Source organism: Antedon bifida, chromosome 5, assembly GCF_963402885.1.
Source record: "Antedon bifida chromosome 5, ecAntBifi1.1, whole genome shotgun sequence".
In the NCBI taxonomy this organism is placed as follows: Eukaryota; Metazoa; Echinodermata; class Crinoidea; order Comatulida; family Antedonidae; genus Antedon; species Antedon bifida.
In genome coordinates, this window is record NC_136230.1 from 29360266 (window position 1) to 29380298 (window position 20033).

The window sequence follows — 20033 nt, forward strand, 5'->3', positions numbered from 1 at the left end:
AGTTGTAAGCAAAGTGCACCCTCTATAATAGTTTAAGGTACAAGTTGTCAAAGTCAAAAACATTAATGAGAAACAAATACGGTATATGTGCGTGTACTATTTTAATTAATATAACAAGAGAAAAACCATTATTGAACCCAAACTTACACAACTATCTATTTGTGTTTTACGTGCTTGAAAAGCAATGAACAATCAGTGTTATATACTTTGTGGGCCCATGAAAGGGACTAGGTAAGCGGTAAATTTTTCAAAAAAAGGATGGTGCGGCCTCATTTACTAGTTTTATTAGTATTCACAAAAATACGAGTTAAACAGATCATCTTTGTTTTGCACTACAATAAGTCACAAAACGTTACTCCGCTTCGTCTTATATTGATGTACTGTACAATTACTAAATACCTTACTCGGCTTCATGATTCATGACGTTGACTGTACAAAGTCACAAAACGGTACTTAACCGCATACATTCTTTGACTTATAAACTTTACAAGCTACAAAACGTTACTTAACCGCTTCTATCGTTAACGTACAAACTTACAAAACGTAAGTCATTTGCTGTTAACTTGTTGTTTTTGTCTGCACCAGAAGGAGAGTACTCACATAGTGACTTCGTCACTTTTCTACAATCCGCCAGACTGGTGTCAGTTTTTTTAGTGTTTGTATTTTTTATTGTATTATTATATGTCTTCTAGAAAATAAATGAATTGAATTGAACATTACTTAACCGCTTCTATCGTTAACGTAGGCTCGCGCCTACAAACTCACTAAAAACGTTCCTTAACCGCTTTTTTACTGTCACAAACGAAATGAAGTTACTGATAAATATTTTGTTACTGAACATTACATTTGGCATACGGTTTCAATACGGTAAAGTTAAATAACGATTATGAACTGTACAATATTGTTTGTTAAATTATCAAATACATTGATGCAAGTGACTAAAAACTATTGTTAAGTTATTAAACGATTTCTCTATAGCTCTAGCTTAAAAGTATTTCTTCTTTTCGTTGCCACCAGAAAAAATGTTGACGCTGCGAATATCCTTAGATATTTCATTTCTGTAAATCCGCTTCTTTTTCGTCTATAATGACTGAATCTTGATTGTTGTTCACAGGAATATTACCTGTAAAGTAGCAAATAATATTAGTGTGTTCTTAGTTTACATAGTACTTTTAATTCGTGTAGACTGATGCTTGGTTCCCACTATAGACGCAACACATGGAGGTAACGTATAAGTGAGTTGACCAATCACCAGCAACGGATTAATCGAATGAGTCGCTTGTCATTGGTCAAACACGCTTAAAGCGTGGTTCCCACTAGAACGCAACGCAACGTAACGCAGCGACGTATCGACGCAAAGTGCTGTATTGCGTAATCACAAGTGGGAACCGACGACGCAATAGTGCTGCAAAATCGTAGGTTTGATTTCACGCAGGCGGGGGCAAACACAATGATTGGAAGGGCATTTTCTTACGTTGCGTAGGTTACGTTACGTTGCAAGTGGGAACCAAGCTTTAGCGTTGGGTTTACGTCCTTGCGTTGCGTTTACGTCTTTGCGTTGCGTGGAAACCAAGCTTAATAGTGATTTGGCCAAAGTTAAAGTTATGCCGAGACCTAACCCCGGGGTTATAATTATTCGTCCATGTATGTAGGCCTACCTTGTTTTGCCTCAGATGGTTTGGCAGAACCTTGTCGACACTTTTTGATCGTTTGCACCGCTTGTAGGTACTGTTCCTCAATCGATTCCAGCTCTTCGTCTTTAATACCACCTCCCTCACTTGTTTCCAATCTGCTTGAGATAAGTACAGCCCTCTTCGAAGATTGTCGCAAGAACGGCAAAAGTTGTCGTTTTCTAAGAACGGTTTCTGGCAAGTCGGATAGTTGAATGTTATCTTGAAAAATACAAAATAAAAAACAACTTAAAAAGTGTCGAATTGTTGTCACTTCCTCTTATACGGATGTCATTGTTTTATGTAGTGGTGCTGTTGTCGTGAGAGGAAAGAAATCATGGTACTGTGTAAGAGTTTAGACAAGATTTCAAACACCGGAAACAGATTTGTACCAGGACCATAATAAACAAACATGTAAACAACCAAGTTACAATGCCATTTAAAACTTACCCTTATACGTAGCGAATCCTGGATTTTTGAAATAGGCAAAGTTTTACGTTTTGCATTGTAATTTTCGAAATTTAGACCCGGGAGCGGGATGATGTTCATCAATCAGCCTTCAAGGGTATTCAAAAGAATTATTGCTCATGAATTAAACCTTATAGATAGGCAATCTAACAACATGATGCTGAGATAGGAACTCGTACTATGTACATATTATTCTCCGCGGTTTGTTGCGTGGAACTGATCGTGTCGCGGCCACAGATAACCCATTTGATCCACGTATCCTGTTAGATTATACTTACCAACTTCTTTCTGCTGTATACTCATGGTTGATGTCTCCGATGCCAATGATTTCTTCTTTGTGTCACTAGACACGTAAGATGAAAACGTGTATAGATAAGGGTTGAGAGCTGAATTCAATGGTAAAATAAAAACAGCTGTCCATGCCACGACGGTACCCGGTATATCAAGATTGTCCACAGAACGCGCCAAAATACCCATGATGATGATTGGTAGCCAGCACGCCATATCCGTCAAAACAATGAATGCCATTTTGGCTGCCATCTTGCGTTCCCTTTTCTTGTTGTCTGTTGACTGGTTAATGTTGTTCTTTAAATTGTTAGATGATTTCTTAACACTTACGTACATCGTTATGTAACAGAATGCCATCACCAGAAAACTCAGCGAATTCACTCCGAAGAAGAAGGTCATTGCATAGCCAGGAGCAGGAATGGTGTGATGCGAGATCGGTAAAGCTAAACACACGGAATTCGCGCCGTAAAACTTGTCTGCTTTTACGAATATAATCGGCGCAAAAGAAACAACGAATACCAAAATCCAGCCTAAAACAAGAACGCGAATGGCGCTCTTCGGTCGCAGTTTGTATCCGCCGAACGGGTACACAATGCAAATAAACCGATCGACTGTTATGACTGTTAAAATGAAGACAGACATCTCAGAAGAGAACGCAGCAAGAAACCCAGCTAAGCTGCACACAAAGCTGTCTTTCCATTTCTTAGCATAATCTATATAGTCACCGTAGTAATAAGCATCAGCTGACGCTATCACCAGTAGATAGACACCCATGAAGAGATCAGAAACCGCAAGATTTTGAATCAGGTAACCCTGCACCTTGTTAATTTCTTTAGATCGTAAACGCCAGACCAATACAAAAATGTTTCCTACGAAAGCGCTGACGCCCAGAATCCAGATGAACGCTCGTAGAACGGGCTCCTTCATCAATTCCTTACAAGACGAAAATGGATCTTCTTCCGGGTAGCATTCATCAATCCCTGTATCACAGCAGAATTTACGGTAATCGGTTCTCCTGAAAGCATTAAAAAGTTGTATTCAACTTCCTAGAGCATCAGTACAATATTAATAATAAAAATATTTATTCGGTCTCAGGAGTGAGAATAGGCTAAAGCCCAAATAGATTCTGCACTCACTCCACACAAACAAAATATAACCTTACATATAAGAAAATTAAATATTGTAATACTTATATAAAACTATAAATAATTATAATTAATAAATCATATTTTAGGCCAAAATATCTGATATGGTATTCAACTTACAGAAGAGTCAGCTGTAAATTTTTGAACGTATCAACGAGAACTTCATCTCCGATGGGATTAGCTTCAATGTCACTGAAATAATGCATTATTATTAATAATAATACCCTCAGTGCTGTATCTCCACTGTATCATGGGAACATTTGGTAATACAGCATTCCATGCGTACAAGCATACAATAATGCACATTAAAAATAGTGTTTAAATCTTAAACATCTATTTTGTACCCACTTTTTCCACACATTTAGCCTTTAAACACGTTGTTACATGTTTAGCGTGTTTAAAACCTAAACGTGTTTATAGCTACATGTTGTTTTCCTCCACTCGTTTAGCAGTCAACATGTCACTATTATGTTTAGCGTTGCGTGCATATGATTTTACTGTGTCGGAAAAAAGCTCCACACATCATGAGCTCCACGCATGGCAAATTAAAAACGTTTAAAACCTAAACGTGTCTTTATATTATTGCTCCACATGTTTAACAATCAACACGTCACCGATGTGTTAAGTTGGATATATACAACATGTTTAGAATGTATTTAGAACCTAAACATGTTCATATTTAAACATGTTCATATCTAAACATGTTTAAGGCTAAATGTGTGGGAAAAGTGGGTACAAAATAGATGTTTAAGATCTAGACACTATTTCTAAAGTGTGAATAAGCATACATATGGTTTTTATTTCTATAAACGTAACAGTTTTTACTTACACTTTTCTGAGAGCTTGTGTTAGTACAGTGGGGGGAATACGGCGAATGTTGTTAAAGCTCAAGTCGCTAAAAAAAATATTTCATTAAGTTTAATTTTTTAAATAGTTACTTAATACTCAATTTTAAATTACAAAATATTTTCGCAATTGTAGCATTCACCTCCGACAATAAGGTTATGTTTTCGCTATCTCGGGTCATATTTTGTTTCATCATGTTTTTGCCTCAACGGTAATAACTTAAATCTGGATCCCATTAGGACGCAACGCAAGGTCGTAAACGCACCGCAAGCGGGTTGACCAACGACAATTGACTCTCTGAATAATTAATCGCTTGTAATTGGTCAGATCACTTGCGTTGCGTTGACGTCACTGCGTTGCGTCGTAGCTGAAAGCATAATTGAACACTCGATTAAACAAATGTCGTAAACAATTTCTCTTACACAGACCTTCTGATACGTTTATGTACCAGAAACGATCGAATTATAATGACTATTATAATAATAATTAATAATTATTTTAAAAAATCGAAATGAAATCTTACAGATTTCTTAGGTTAAACAATTCTTTAAACACATCAGCAGGAAGAGATTCTATGTAATTGTGCGACAGATCTCTGGAATAGAAAAAAAGGATAGAAACTACAAATATACATACTACTTTATTATTGTTATTATTTTTTAGAAATGCTATTTGACCTAGCTAAGATAGAGACGTTGAAGCGAACATTAAGTGTTATCATACAAAGTGTACTACATGCAATTTTAAATACTTACAACGTGTGAAGAAATGTAAATTCATTAATCATTTTAAAGAAATGTGTTGCGTTCCTTTGAAAGCATCCGCTTAGATTTCTAAAATGAATAAAAAGTAAGAAGAATTGAACGTCTTAACCGTACAGAGAGTTGAATATTTAAGGGCCATAGGTGGGTTTGGGGATGGTGGTCTGAAGTATTGAAACTTAGCTGGTTCCAGTGGCGTAACGCAGAGGCTAGGCCCCTGGTTTTGGAACCCTAAATGGCCCACCAACGCTGGAGGCCTCGGGCGTTTTTATCCTTTTCCCGACATATTTTAATATCGGTTTTTAGTCGATGTCGGTCGGTTGGTCGGTGGGTCGGTCAGTAAATACTAACTTGAGCACGCGACTGCAGTCATGTATATGGCCTTGTTCCTCTCGGCACTGCTCAGGGGCCCCTGGGTTTAGTCAGTGAGCGCTCATCATAGCCGTTAACGCCACTGGTTCTCGTATGCTGCATGACACATGAAGGTGTTCTATTATGGTGTAGAAGGGAAGAATGTAAAAGTATGTTCAGTATTTTACTTTTACTCACAAATATCTAGCAGACACCGGAAGTAGCTGCACGTCAGCGAGGCTCAAATAATTTGCCGGTGACGTCACACAATCTACTACAAATCCCGAACAAGTGCAACTTGGCGGGCATGAGATACCTACAATATAACGGTTAATTTAAAGAGTAAAATAAACCTGAAATATGTATCAATTGCGCGAACAAAAAACGTTTTTAATATCTGTGAAATGTCATCAACAGAACAATAATTATAAAATATCTTTATAGATTCCACAATAACATTGGTTGGTTTGTAGGTTTACTCAAATGATTATTAAAGCGTGGTTCCCACTAGAACGCAACGCAGCGCGACGTATTGACGCAAAGTTCTGCATTGCGTAATCACAAGTGGGAACCGACGACGCAATAGTGCTGCAAACATCGTATAGGTTTGATTTCACGCAGGCGGGGGCAAACACAAGGATTGGAAGGGCATTTTCTTACGTTGCGTAGATTGCGTTACGTTGCGTCGCCAGTGGGAACCAAGCTTAAGTCATAATACGACGTTACAACTGCTAACTTACCACAAAACTGTTCATCATCACCGCTTGGACAGTGCTTTACACCATCACATACTTCCAATGGCGATAGGTATTGCTTGGACGAGCGACAGCGGTAAAAGTTAGGCAGTACATAATCATCTGAAGCATTATACAAACAAAAGTCAATACGTTTCATATTGTATCGCTGTATACTAGTAAAATTGAAAGTGACGCGTCTTTCTACCAGAAACAACCAAAATTGTGTGATGATATAGAGGGCGGTATATACATAATTGGTTTTTTTTTCTGGCTCTCAGTTTTCGTAGCCAGGATGAGCTCTCTATCCCAACCGTATCCTCGTGCGATACAAGGCGTGTCGTCAAACATCATCTAGCTAGCTAATGACTAGATGTTTTTTGATAAACAGATGATAATTAATTAATTTCTTTTTTTTTCCTAAATATAAATGACAAAAAAAGGGGCATACCGCAATGATTCTCATCCTCTCCATTTGGACAGTCCCATTCCTCGTTACATCGTAGCCTTAACGGAATACAGTACGAATCCGGGCATTTGTACATGTAAATCGAACACTCAAATGTTTCTGTTGGATGAATAACATAATAAGTAATAATTACATCACTTTACATTCATGTATTTTCAGGGAAAGATGACGACTGTACGCGAGAGTGTATAGCGCTGTTAGACCTGCTTTATGCACTGTATCTATTGTAGCACAGATCTTAAAATATGCTGTATGTACTGTATCTACTGTATATTTTAAAATATGCATCCTCCATAATATATATGCGTGGAAATAAAAACCAACTGAATTGAAGGCATTAGCCTTGAATAGCGCCAACTGTTATTAAAGACGTCTGTGATATCAGATGACACAAAAACCATCTAGTGGAGTTTAATCGCGCGCGCACACTTACAAACGGATAAACCAAACTTCTTACCGCAATTTCTTAGGTGTGTCATATCTCTGCACCCAACTTGAATTCCGTATATATCAATATCATATATGCATTCTAACGTCTTATTATAGCAGGCACCATTATCACAAGCGCCTTCATCTTTCGAACAAAAATCGTCGGATGCTGCCATTCTATATTCTATATGCAAATTATACAATTATTTTATTTTTTGCTAGTGTCATAAATACACATAAGAGGTGCTTTACTTGACCAGTGTGACGCTTCGCTTTGCTGTGCGTTATGACGCTTTGTTTATGCACATGACGCTCTGCTCTGCTCTCAAAAGCTTCATAATAATAAGGAATGAATGAAACGGAGCCTCTGCAGAGAAAACGTTTATGCCATTATCTTTATACATATTTAATATGTACAGTCCTTACCACATTCATCGTACTCATCTTCATGATTTCTACCTGGGCAGTCGACTGTCCCATCACATTCAGCGTGCTTTGGAATACAACTACCATCATAGCACTGGATAAACCCAGGTGCACAGGCATCTAATATTAATAAGACAACGAGCATTTAGCGGTGCGTTTGAGCAATGAGCGCTCACTGGCTAAACCCAGAGGCCCCGGAGCTTATGGGGGCCTCTGAGCAGTGACCAGAGGAAATTAAAATATGTCAAAAAAGGCTAAAAACGCACGAGGTCTCCAGTGTTGGAGGGCCACTTAGCGTTCCTAAACCAGACCTATGCGTTACGCCACTGTGTCTAGTGGGATTTTCGTTGACGCACAGTTATCATAACGTAGAGAGTAAGCCTACTAATGTGCATTCACTACATAATGAATTACAAGAAATTGTTATTTTTACCACAATATTCATCTTCGTCCTCATTTTTTTCACAGTCTTTGACGCCATTGCAAAATAAGTTTTCATTTATACAGTTTCCACTTCCACAAGCCTTTTTACCGTATGGACACGTGCGGGTAAAGTCTAAGAAAATACATTACCAATAAAAATTATAATTTATAGATACAATAAAGATTAACTGCGCACACACCTTCAATACTCTCAAATGTATAATATTCCTTGTCTTACCTTATCGGTAGTTTATTAAATAAATTATTAAATACTTACTACAGGAAATTTCATCACCACCCGTATTGCGCAAATCCTCTTTGCCGTCACACAACAAAGACAGTGAAACGCATTTTTGCTCTTGTTCTGACGCGCAAAACAAAGCTGAAAACACAAAATGTTGAATATGTCGTATTCTGGGTTCCAGACTGACTTAATATTGGTAAAAAAGATAAATAGTTTGGCACATATGGCGTTTCATACGTATACTACTTTCCAGACAAAACTCGAATCGACTGGTGGACTAACATAAAAAAGACAAAAAAAAACACACTTGAGGCAAGTCTAGATATGTGATCGTTAACAATTTTTGCACAATTCATGGTTATGAATTCTTCAAATCTGGTCTCATTGAAAAGGGACCGAAATATATTTATTTTTCAAATCGGTTATCATTACTATTATTTATTCAGGCAAAAGATAGTTTCTACAAGTCATAGTATTGCTGTTTCGGGTCCTCATGTCTGGAACAACTTAGATATGACTTTTAAAAATGCAAAATCCATCAATGTTTTAAAAAAAAGTTGTATCTAATTAATAAGTACAAATCTTAATTTCTGCCGATGTCAATGTTATTTTATATTTATATATTGATATATTGTATATATCCTTTTATAGTTTTAGCTGTTTAGTTTGTTTAGGTCTTCAACCTTGTACAAGCTTTTAGCTTTTTGTTGTTGATCCTTTTAATCTTTTATGTATTTTATCTTTAACATGTTTTATAATTTTTATGTTTTTTTGATGAATAAATGAATGAATGAATGAAAAAAAAAAAGAAAAAAAAAAGATACATTTACAAAACTAGCGTTTACTCTAACATTTTACAAAATATAATGCACATTAAACAAACACGACGTAAGGAGATAAGATATCATGTCAAATTGAAATGTATACGGTACATCTCAAATTGTAATCTCAATTCTCTATATCCGGAGTAATCTCAATAATTAGAGTAAACTCCGATATATCTGATATTGAGATCTCACTCTTCCCTAATAACTTACTTGGTTCTCTTTCTTGGCACATAGCTCCGTCTTCATCAGATGCGTCAGCGCAATCGTTCACACTATCACAAATAAACGCGTCAGCAACGCAATCTCCAGACTTACATCGGAAATAATGAGATGATTGACAGATCGACGGTTCTTTGGGATCTTCAATAGTCATACTCACATTCTTAATGAATACTGAGAAACAAAATGATAAAAATAATGATAAAAATAAGTGTCAAAGAGGAGCGATGCAGAACTTCTTTTTATTTCATGTGATTCTCGTATCTTGGAGTATTCAGTTAAAGGGTTTGTTAGGGGTGTATGATACATGCTTCACATTGTGTTTTTTCGCATGTGATGATGTATCACGAAATTTGCCTATGATTACAGATTTAGATACAGTACTGAGAATCAGATCCTTATTTGACCATTATTTTGAGCCTGTGTACAGTATAAACCACGGTGGTTATTATGACGGCGGTTATTATGCGACGGCGTTTATTATGTGACGGCGGTTATTATGTGACGGCGGTTATTATGTGACGGCGGTTATTATGTGACGGCGGTTACTGTGACGGTGGTTATTGTTTGACGGTGGTTATTATGACGGCAGTTATTATGTGACGGCAGTTATTATGTGACGGCGGTTATTATGTGACGGCGGTTGTTATGTGACGGCGGTTAATGTGACGGCGGTTATTATGTGACGGCGGTTATTATGACGGCAGTTATTATGTGACGGCGGTTATTATGTGACGGCGGTTATTATGTGACGGCGGTTATTATGACGGCAATTATTATGTGACGGCAGTTATTATGTGACGGCAATTATTATGTGACGGCTGTTATTGTTTGACGGCGATTATTGATTGCAATGGTTATTATTGCTGTACATCAATGCAACAAACAAATGTCAGGGTTAAGTTACTACAAACAAACGAAAAAAGGGTAATTAAACAAGCACACGATGTTGACGGCTTCGTCGATAACATGGTAAATGACTAGTTTATCAGCCAAATATATAGTATGTTTGTAAATGTTCTAAATTAAAATTGACGGTTTATGAAACCTGAAACATATTCTTTTCAATCACCATTATCATATTGTGTAATTTTCAAGTTTAGTTTGGTAATTTTGACGTTAATAACATTTCTTGTTTCAATATTCATTAGTGAACGAATCAATAACAATATCAAATTGCTTGACACTATTTTGTCGAGAAAATAATTTTTTCTAAAAAAAAAATTAAACCAGTACAACATACCAAGATTTGCAATTTCGTTTAGTTCTTTTAAATCATTCTATAGTCTTTATATTATTATTAATATTATTATTTGCATATTCTTCCAGGCAGGGATTTGACTTTTAGGACAATTAAAAAATATTCGTAAAAAAATTACTTTTTGGCACACATGGCGTGTCATGATACTTGATGGAATTCTTATTGTAATACCGATTTGTAAAGATGTTCGATGTACCACCTTACCTCCCGATTCTGCGGCTGTCACTACAGATAGAGATTACCTTAATATCACGTTGTCAATAGGTTAATATCTACAGACAAGATATAACGTGCCTGTATTATAGTTAACCTACTGACAAAGGTAATTTAATACAGGTAGACTCGATTTCCGATGACTTGCGAGAATCAGTTATGGTCTATCTAGTGACAGCTGCAGAATCGGGTAACTTTTGAATCGTTTCACGGAATGGAAGACGGCGGCGCCGTTCAATTCTGTGTACAATTTTCTATTGTTTAACAAAACGGAGCCGTTATCGAAGCCTCCCGTTCCTTAAAACGAAACGAGTGTGATGTAGCTATATCCTCCATCGTTTTCTTATGTTTGCACTACAACGAAGCGCTGGTGAAACTAATGTTAACAATGCAGTGTTTATGTATATAGTTGGTCAGACATGTGCATTGAGAATGTATACAATGTATATGGTACTAACCGTCACTTGTTATTGGTTTTTGGCAGACGACATATGTGATTTTTTTGCGAGAGCATGCGATATCCCGCCATTGATCCGTTCTTGCAACCGTCTTCATTCTAATGATCGTACATGCATCGACCATACTGCTACCAGGGTGACGGGACAAGAATTCGCCGCTAGTGTATCTAAAAGGAATAGATAACATTCTTTACTCAAAACAACTTTTAGGACCATGGGTAACAACATGAACCTCATGGTGGAGCCTTTCAATTCCAAGCTCCAGGCAGTAGCGTAACGGCTATGAGCGCTCACTGGCTAAACCCAAACCCTAAACTTATGGCGGCCCCTGAGCCTGGCATTAAAATATGTCGAAAAGGCTAAAAACGGCCGAGATCTCAAGCGCTGGAGGGCCACTGAGAACCTAAACCAAGGGCCTTACGCCACTGGCTTTAGGGTTCAAACCTGACCTGGTCAGAGTTGTGTGACTCATGACTGTTTCTACTCCATTCCCTAAGCCTCAACATGGGACAGATATGTGTATGTGTGTGACGGATGTATGTGTATGTGTCATAGTGAGGGTCCGCGTGTTAAAGCATGGATTAACCCAAACTTGTAACTTTTACTTACATAGATGACAGATACCAACTCATATAGTTAGCTGGTTGGCGGGTTATCCATCGGAATCGCTGATGGAACTTCTGATCTTCTGAAGAGTCTCTTTGCAAACCTTCATAAATATTTAAACGATATAAACTTAATGATGATGAAGATGATGAAACCATATTATTTTAGACGTGTATATGGGTACTGCTTTTGAATGTTTTGTTTTGGCGTCCCTGACACAAGCTTTTGCTTTTTTGGTGACGCCACCTTTTTGGAAATAAATGTTGATTTTGATTGATTTTGATTGAAATGCCGATAAAAATGGACGATATCGCAAAATCAATTCAGTAGTTATAGACAATAATGAACACGTTTTCTTACCTATAGGGATATATCCACCTATGATATCAGGTACTTCGGAAAGCAGCAATGAATGTACAAACTGCATTTCATCGTGTGAACGTATGTTAGTGATATTACCATCGTGTTTGTCTATACAATAGTGATATGCTTGATACCAAGTGATGGGATCTTGTTGTCTCTCTAGTAGATAGCATTGGTCATTGTACTTCGTCCAATTTTCTGGACAGGAACCTAAAAAGACACAAATTAATTCAATGCAATGACGTAAAGCAACACAGTATGGTTTCCAATCACAAGCGACGTATCTTGCTAACTCTCGTTTGTCAAATTACTTTCGTTGCACGTACGTCCTTGCATTGTGTCATGTGCGTAATTCAGCCTAGTTAGGCTACAAGGCACAGGTCATTCATGTATATTATATAATATACAAAATGAATGCATAGTTAAAGCAGTAGGACCACTAACAGCCGTGACAGAAAAAAGTCTACCTGTCTACCAACTAGTTTAAAGACAGTACTGCGAGATGCCCAACATTATCGTGTCACAGGGAGACTACCTGTCTACCAACTAGTTTAAAGAAAGTACTGCGATATGCCCAACATTATCATGTCCATATATGGGCACGTCACATTTTTGTCACATAAAGTTTGATAGTGTAGACAGAGCTTTATAGGTAAAGTTTGATACATAAAAAAATACCTTTAACGTTCTTGTCAATCAATTCTGGTTGAAACGTTCTTGTCGTATAACGAATCATGAATCCATTTCCTGAAGATTTGCCACCAACCTTCTTGTATATTACACGTAAAAAATGAGTAAGCGAGTCAAACTGCTCGTCACCTCTGCATACTTTAGGATTTACCGCATCTCCGTCAGTCTCACCGTTTCTTAAAATCGAAAACTCCAGTGATGCTTCCGAGTCTACCTCGCATGATCCATTTAAGCCTAGATCGAAGTCAATGACGTCGATATGAACGTATGAACCAACGGGCACCTCAATTTCCCACTGTATCTCAACACGTTGACGTGGGTATGATGCAATAAATGCACTTTGCATATTACAGGTGTGTATACAGTCGTCGCATCCACTTCCAACTTCACAACCTGGAGTATCTGTAAAAAAAATGTATAAATCTAAAGGCAAATTACTGAAAATAATGACAATGCTGTGGGTATCAGTGGCTGGATCTCAATGGAGATACAAAATAAAATTAGCAAAAAGCTAAATAAAAACGATAAAGTAAAACAGCCAGAAAAAGTAGCAGAGCTTTCGGGCAACACTAGCCCTTCATCAGTGTAAAACGAAATGTATATAAATATTTGTAACGCAAGGGCTAATACTAATACTGTGCATTTAAATTAGATCAATATCTGTCTGTACGTATTGCTGTTGGGAAGACTAGGCGTTCAAGGTAAACGCGTTTTTATTGCTGTTGTGTGGACTCTAGGCGTTCAAGAGAAACCCGTTTTATTGCTGTTGCGTAGACTAGGCGTTCAAGAGAAACGCGTTTTATTGATGTTGCGTAAGGTAGGCGTTCAAGATAAACGCGTTTTATTGCTGTTGCGTAGACTAGGCGGTCAAGAGAAACGCGTTTTATTGCTGTTACGTTCAAGATAAATGTATGTGTTCATTGCTCGTATTGTACGATCCGACGTCCACCGTTCATTTCTTCCATACATACCTCGCGCTCTTCACTCCTATACAAGGCGTGTGTACACTACTTACCCACTGTAAAATAATCCGCCTCAAAATAGCTCTTACTTTCTCCATCTTTAACTGTCAGTATTATGACCACTGTATAATTGGATGACCTCACATGTGGCATCTTATCCCCGCATCTTTTTCCAGTTAAAGTTTGACGACGAAACGCGTTATCCATCACTTCCAAACTGTCTTCGTCACATTCGCCTTGGTTGGATTCTGACTTGATGTTAAACAGTTTAAACTGAATTTCAATGTATTTAGTTGTATCAGTCGTGATGGTGTATCTGTAGCTAGTCTGTGCCCACAAGTCGTGAAAAACTTCTGACGATATGGTACCATTGGTTGAGCTGTAAACTAAAACAATCAGAAACACATACACAATTATTAGTAATGTACCACACCCATTCAATTTATTTTTGTAAACAAATTGGAAAAAAACTTTAGGTATCAGAATTTCATAATATATAGATCGTATTTACTGTGTAAATCGGCAATTTTATAGCGTGTCATGTGACCTTTAATATGATTTCCATATGGGACGACCTATGACCTAAGACCAAGTTACGTTATGCAATTCATTGCAGCATGCGCGCGCGGGAACGGATTCTTCGACAAAAGTTTTGTCGGCTGCAAAGTTCGCCCTGGACCGGCATAATATTATGTTCTGGTCGTCACAAATTGTTTCTAGTATGAATAGTATTTTACTTACAATTTTCTGTAGGGATGGGACATCCATACATCGTAAAATCAAAAACTGCCATACGTGCCGGTGCTGTCTTAATATTTAGTTGGAGAATATTCGCAAAAATCGTCATCTTAAAAACAAATACAGCTACACCGTTCTCAACATTCTGAAAAAAAACGACGATATAATCCGATTACTGCTACTACTATTTAATGAATATTTGTAAAACAATTCCTTTTAAAACGTATTTAAAGCGTGGTTCCCACTAGGACGCAACGCAGCGACGTATTGACGCAAAGTGCTGTATTGCATAATCACAAGTGGGAACCGACGACGCAATAGTGCTGCAAACATCACAGGTTTGATTTCACGCAGGCGGGGGCAAACGCAATGATTGGAAGGGCATTTTCTAACGTTACGTAGATTGCGTTACGTTGCGTCTCTAGTGGGAACCAAGCTTAATATACTATTGGAAGTAGTAACGTACGGATAGCCAAGAACAGTCCTACTCTACGAACCGAATTTATCCAGGGACCAGTTTTGGAAGAAGTTAGGCCCTACTTCTTTAAAATGTGTGAATCAAAAGAGATTTTTTTTACCTTTGTTATGTTTCTATGTATCAAAGACTCGTTGAAAATGTGTCCATCTTGACTGAAATTCAAACGACTTATTTCTATTTTGGTAATTTCTGGGAGGCCTGGCCACTGTTCGAAACGGATGCCCGTTACCGCGTACAACCGGTCCAGGTTGGCCCTCAAAAGGTGATGGCCTGTACCATTTGTCTCAAAATCACAGTGTGTCGGAGTGCTGGCAATACCATCACCATCGATCGATGCAGTTACGGCATCTCTTTGTAAACCAACAGGTTCGGGAAAACTACCTGAAAAATATTGCTAAAAAATACCATTTGTGTTTTCTAAAGCCTAGTATCGTACCGTACGTAGTCATTGAAGTAAGTTCTCACTTGGACGCGACGAAAGGAGGTACTTGCAACGCAAGACCTGTCACGCACCATGGATCATAATTCATCGCGTAGTAAATTACTTGTGTTAAGTTGCGTTTACGTCTCTGCGTTGCGTTTGGTATTGGGGAAGTAATTTGACCAAGCAATGGATCAGACAAACTGTCGCTTGTGATTGGTTAAATTAATTGAATTGCGCGTACGCCCTTGCACTGCGTCCTCGTGAGAACCAAGTTTTAATGACATCTACTTATGAAACGCAATTGATGACACGAATTTATTTCGATTTTTTAATTTCAAGAACGTAAAGCTTTACCTTTATAAAGCGTGGTTCCCACTAGCGACGCAACGTAACGCAACGTAACGCAACGTTAGAAAATGCCCTTCCAATAATTGTGTTTGCCCCCGCCTGCGTGAAATCAAACCTGCGATTTTTGCAGCAATGTTGCATCGTCGGTTCCCACTTGTGATTACGCAATACATAACTTTGCGTCTATACGTCGCTGCGTTACGTTGCGTTGCGTTCTAGTGGGAACCACGCTTTATCAACCCCTGAACGCGCGCATTACAAAAAAATGACAGTTCGTTGTATAACTTAACTAAAGCTTGGTTCCCACTAGCGACGCAACGTAACGTAATATACGCAAGGTAAGCAAATGCCCTTCTAATAATTGTGTTTGCCCCCGCCTACGTGAAATCAAACCTTCGATGTTTGCAGCGTCGTCGGTTCCCACTTGTGATTACGCAATACAACACTTTGCGTCGATACGTCGCTGCGTTGCGTTCTAGTGGGAACCACGCTTTATGAAACGCAATTGACGGCACGAATTTATTTCGACTTTTAAATTTCAAGAACGCAAAGCTTTGACTTTAATATTATCAACCCATGAACGCGCGCATTACAGAAAATGACAGTTCGTTATATAACTTAAATAAATAATAAATCAACCTTCAATAAAACTTACAATTCAGTTCTTTAGCAGCAGAAGTTACACATAACATTACAAAAACCAAGAGGTATACTAAGCTGTCTTGACTCGTAAACTGCTCCATTTCAAATACATTGAAGCAAGACGTGACAGTGTTATTATATAAGATATTACATTAATCAGATTGTCAATACACCCATGTTAATTATGGGTATTTGTTCCGGTGTATAACTGACGTATTATAAACTAATGCCATGTGACAGCAATGCACACGACGTTTATTTTTCAAATTAATTGCTGTCACGTTATAAGTTTTAGTTTTCATCAGAGAAAATTAAACACGATGATATCTGAGACAACAATTTTCTCATAATACATCAACAATTGGCATGAGTGTACAATGTGTGTAAACGCATGTCTCATCGTATGCAAAAACGTTGACAAGGTAAAGAATAGACAACGCTGAAATGGGAACACAATCAATTACAGAACAATGGATACGAATATTTTACTGATAAATTAAATAATAATCGAATTTTTCAATTAGTTTATAAGAGTCGATTTATTAATAACAAGAGTGCCGCACAAAAAAAAATGAAAGAACTAAAGCTTGTTTCTCACTAGAACGCAACGTGAGCCGCAACGCAAGCGAATTGACCAATCACAAGCAACCATCGCTTTTGATTGGTCTATTCGATTGCGTTGTTGCTAACGTCCTTGCGTTGCCTAGTGGGAACTAAGCTTTAACGTGTGGAGGTGTGCCTTTGTACTAGCACAATGACGATAAATAAGGGTCTGAGCTGGAGCAGGCTAAAGTTGTCAATGAAGCGTATCAACAAGCTATAGCATCACGACACAGTTAAAATCATAGAGGTATAAAAATAGACCTTATCCCTAATACTTTAATCATTGTTTTTTTAAGTGTCAAATTGGAAATAAGGCCCTTCGCTACGTTATAGCTCCATGGTTAAATCATATCTGAGATAACTATAGTTATCTCCGAGCATATAGGCCTAACTTTTGATGTTAGAATAACTAAAATAACATACACCAGACAGGGCAATGGGTATTATAATGTTTGGCGGATGCGCTGCTTGAAACTTAATAGGCCTAAAGATCTTTAAATTACGTTCTCACATATTAGTCAATAACTGTCAACGTTCAATCAGTGTTCTTATTTGAATAAACCACTCATCATAAACGATCAAATTGCAAATTTCAATTTACTGCTTACCAAATTTACCAGTTTTTTATCGGGTTTCCTATTTAGAAGAAAAGGGGTTTAATATAACATGCGTCTAAAGCTTGGTTCCCACTATCGACGCAACGTAACGCAATCTACGCAACGTAAGCAAATGCCCTTCTTTAAGCCTGGTTCCCACTGCAACGCAACGTAACGCAGCGACGTATTGACGCAAAGTGATGTATTGCATAATCGCAAGTGGGAACCGATGACGCAATAGTGCTGCAAAAATCGCAGGTTTGATTTCACGCAGGCGGGGGCAAACTCAATGATTGGAAGGGCATTTTCTTACGTTGCGTAGGTTGCGTTACGTTACGTCGCTAGTGGGAACCACGCTTTACATAAACAAACGCACGACATTCTCCATTCGTCCACCTGAAGTACGACGGCTGTTGAAATAAGTGCGACGCTGACACGTGACCAATCAGTAAGACTTGTTCGACAATTATAATGGAGACAATACAGAATATTATTTTACGAATTTGACTCCGACACGTGACCAATCAGCAACTCAAACAATTATTTGATTTTTTCAAAAAAAGATTGCGCTATACGGTAGAACTTAATTTGCCGCCTTAACGCCAAATTAAGTTAGGTACCTAATTTGGCAGTGGAACCTAATTTGGCGTGACACCGGATTTCGCAAAAGAAAAATATCAGAGCGATATTATATCGATGCCCCGCGCGCCTATTATAGGGTATATTATAATGCTAAAGCGTGGTTCCCACTAGAACGCAACGCAGCGACGTATCGACGCAAAGTGTTGTATTGCGTAATCACAAGTGGGAACCGACGACGCAATAGTGCTGCAAACATCGCAGGTTTGATTTCACGCAGGCGGGGGCAAACACAATTATTAGAAGGGCATTTGCTTACATTGCGTAGATTGCGTTACGTTTCGTCGCTAGTGGGAACCACGCTTAAAATGAGGCGTTGTAACACATAGATTACTGCGTTATGGGACACCGCATTAATTTCTATTTTGCAGAAATCATATTAGACAACATTCAATTTCACTCCCACTTTTTTTCATCATTGTATATTAGCATAACATTACTTTATTATTATATAGCCTTTTTTATTTTCCAACTGTCTTAATAAAAAATATGAAAAAATAACTACACAACATATATTTAATATTAATTCTAATAAAACACTGATTTTCCCAACGTTATCCTCAAACCGTTCGTACCTTAACCAACATGCAGTGCGTGCGGCGGAGTACGGTTGTCTGAATGCGAGTGTGTTATGAATGGCTAATAAACTTTAAAATTAATACTAATAAAATAGCAGTGCGTTTTACATTTGAATAAGCAAATCAGATTTCATTTTCTGCGGTAAAAATATGATACTTTGCCAATTCTTACCAACAAAAGCATACGTGACAGGTATGACAAAAATATCAGTTGCCATTCTTAAGTCATCTCATGTAAATAAGTAACTACACCATGACAGGTACTTTAAAAAATGAAATTGTCTGGTAGGAGACATGATAATATCTTACAATACAAGTACTACAGTCCTTTTGGAGACACCCCTATTCGTAAAGAACTAGGCCAAACATAGCAGGTTTGATTTCACGCAGGCGGGGGAAAACACAATTATTGGAAGGGTATTTTCGTTACGTTGCTAATGGGAACCAAGCTTTAAAGAGGCACTATACCGTAAAACGAATAAGGGCAGTATTATGTTTTAACACTACGGTCAACCCATATTCTGGGGACACATCTATTAAGGGGATGCTTTTGTTTTGTTGTCATACTCGTGTCGTGTTAAGAAATTAATTTATTTTAACTACTATTAACCTACGAAAGAATACAAGTGAAAGACAATACTAAGGCACCCACATTCTTTCGATGTTGAGTGCGAACTTTTTAGGAAAACTCTACTACAACAATACACCGATAAAACATGCATTCACACAGCACCAATGTTATCCAGGCAGTTTCATTTTAGATTATTTACAGACTAGGAATTATGTACAAACGTGGATACAGCATTAAAATTATTTACAACAAATGCTTACATTTTCAAAAAAGCACAAAATAATACATTTGTCTATTTACAAAAGCTTGTAAAATTATACAAAATTGTCCTCATAATTCTCAATTAACTATTCTTATTATAAAAATATTTTCAAAAATGCAGATATTTTCTTTTTACTAATTTTGAATTCTAAATATCATAGGTTGGTCTTTCAAAATATCAAAATAATTCTTTAAAAAGCTATTTACAATTGAAAGATCCATTAAAATTAATATTTATATCTTTTGATCATTTTGTAACTATATACTAAGGGGAATGGATCAAGCTCTTGGTGGAATTAAAA

At 37.5% G+C, this 20033-nt stretch overlaps 2 protein-coding genes across 3 annotated transcripts; both read right to left on the minus strand.

Moving 5' to 3' along the window:
* Positions 1–86: 86 nt before the first annotated feature.
* LOC144842350 (uncharacterized) lies at positions 87–13179 on the minus strand. Of its 2 annotated transcripts, none has more exons than XM_078698785.1 (19): positions 12880–13179; positions 12199–12411; positions 11842–11941; positions 11233–11399; positions 9292–9474; positions 8291–8392; positions 8021–8143; positions 7588–7707; positions 7190–7345; positions 6715–6831; positions 6270–6386; positions 5728–5845; positions 5173–5250; positions 4941–5012; positions 4401–4466; positions 3692–3763; positions 2417–3441; positions 1659–1892; positions 87–1123 (listed from the first exon to the last, which is right to left on the minus strand). In XM_078698785.1, the coding sequence occupies exons 1-19, from the start codon at positions 12935–12937 to the stop codon at positions 1053–1055; spliced, it is 3192 nt and encodes a 1063-aa protein (XP_078554911.1). In that variant the 5' UTR covers positions 12938–13179; the 3' UTR covers positions 87–1052. The 2 variants fall into 2 exon arrangements, with proteins under 2 accessions (XP_078554911.1, XP_078554910.1); XM_078698784.1 differs by having other exon boundaries at positions 8288–8392.
* On the minus strand, positions 13059–19117 carry LOC144842467 (uncharacterized). Its single transcript, XM_078698913.1, has 6 exons — positions 19072–19117; positions 15170–15450; positions 14595–14736; positions 13907–14239; positions 13169–13293; positions 13059–13067 (listed from the first exon to the last, which is right to left on the minus strand). Exons 1-6 carry the CDS (start codon positions 19115–19117, stop codon positions 13059–13061), a joined length of 936 nt encoding a protein of 311 aa, XP_078555039.1.
* Positions 19118–20033: the final 916 nt, after the last annotated feature.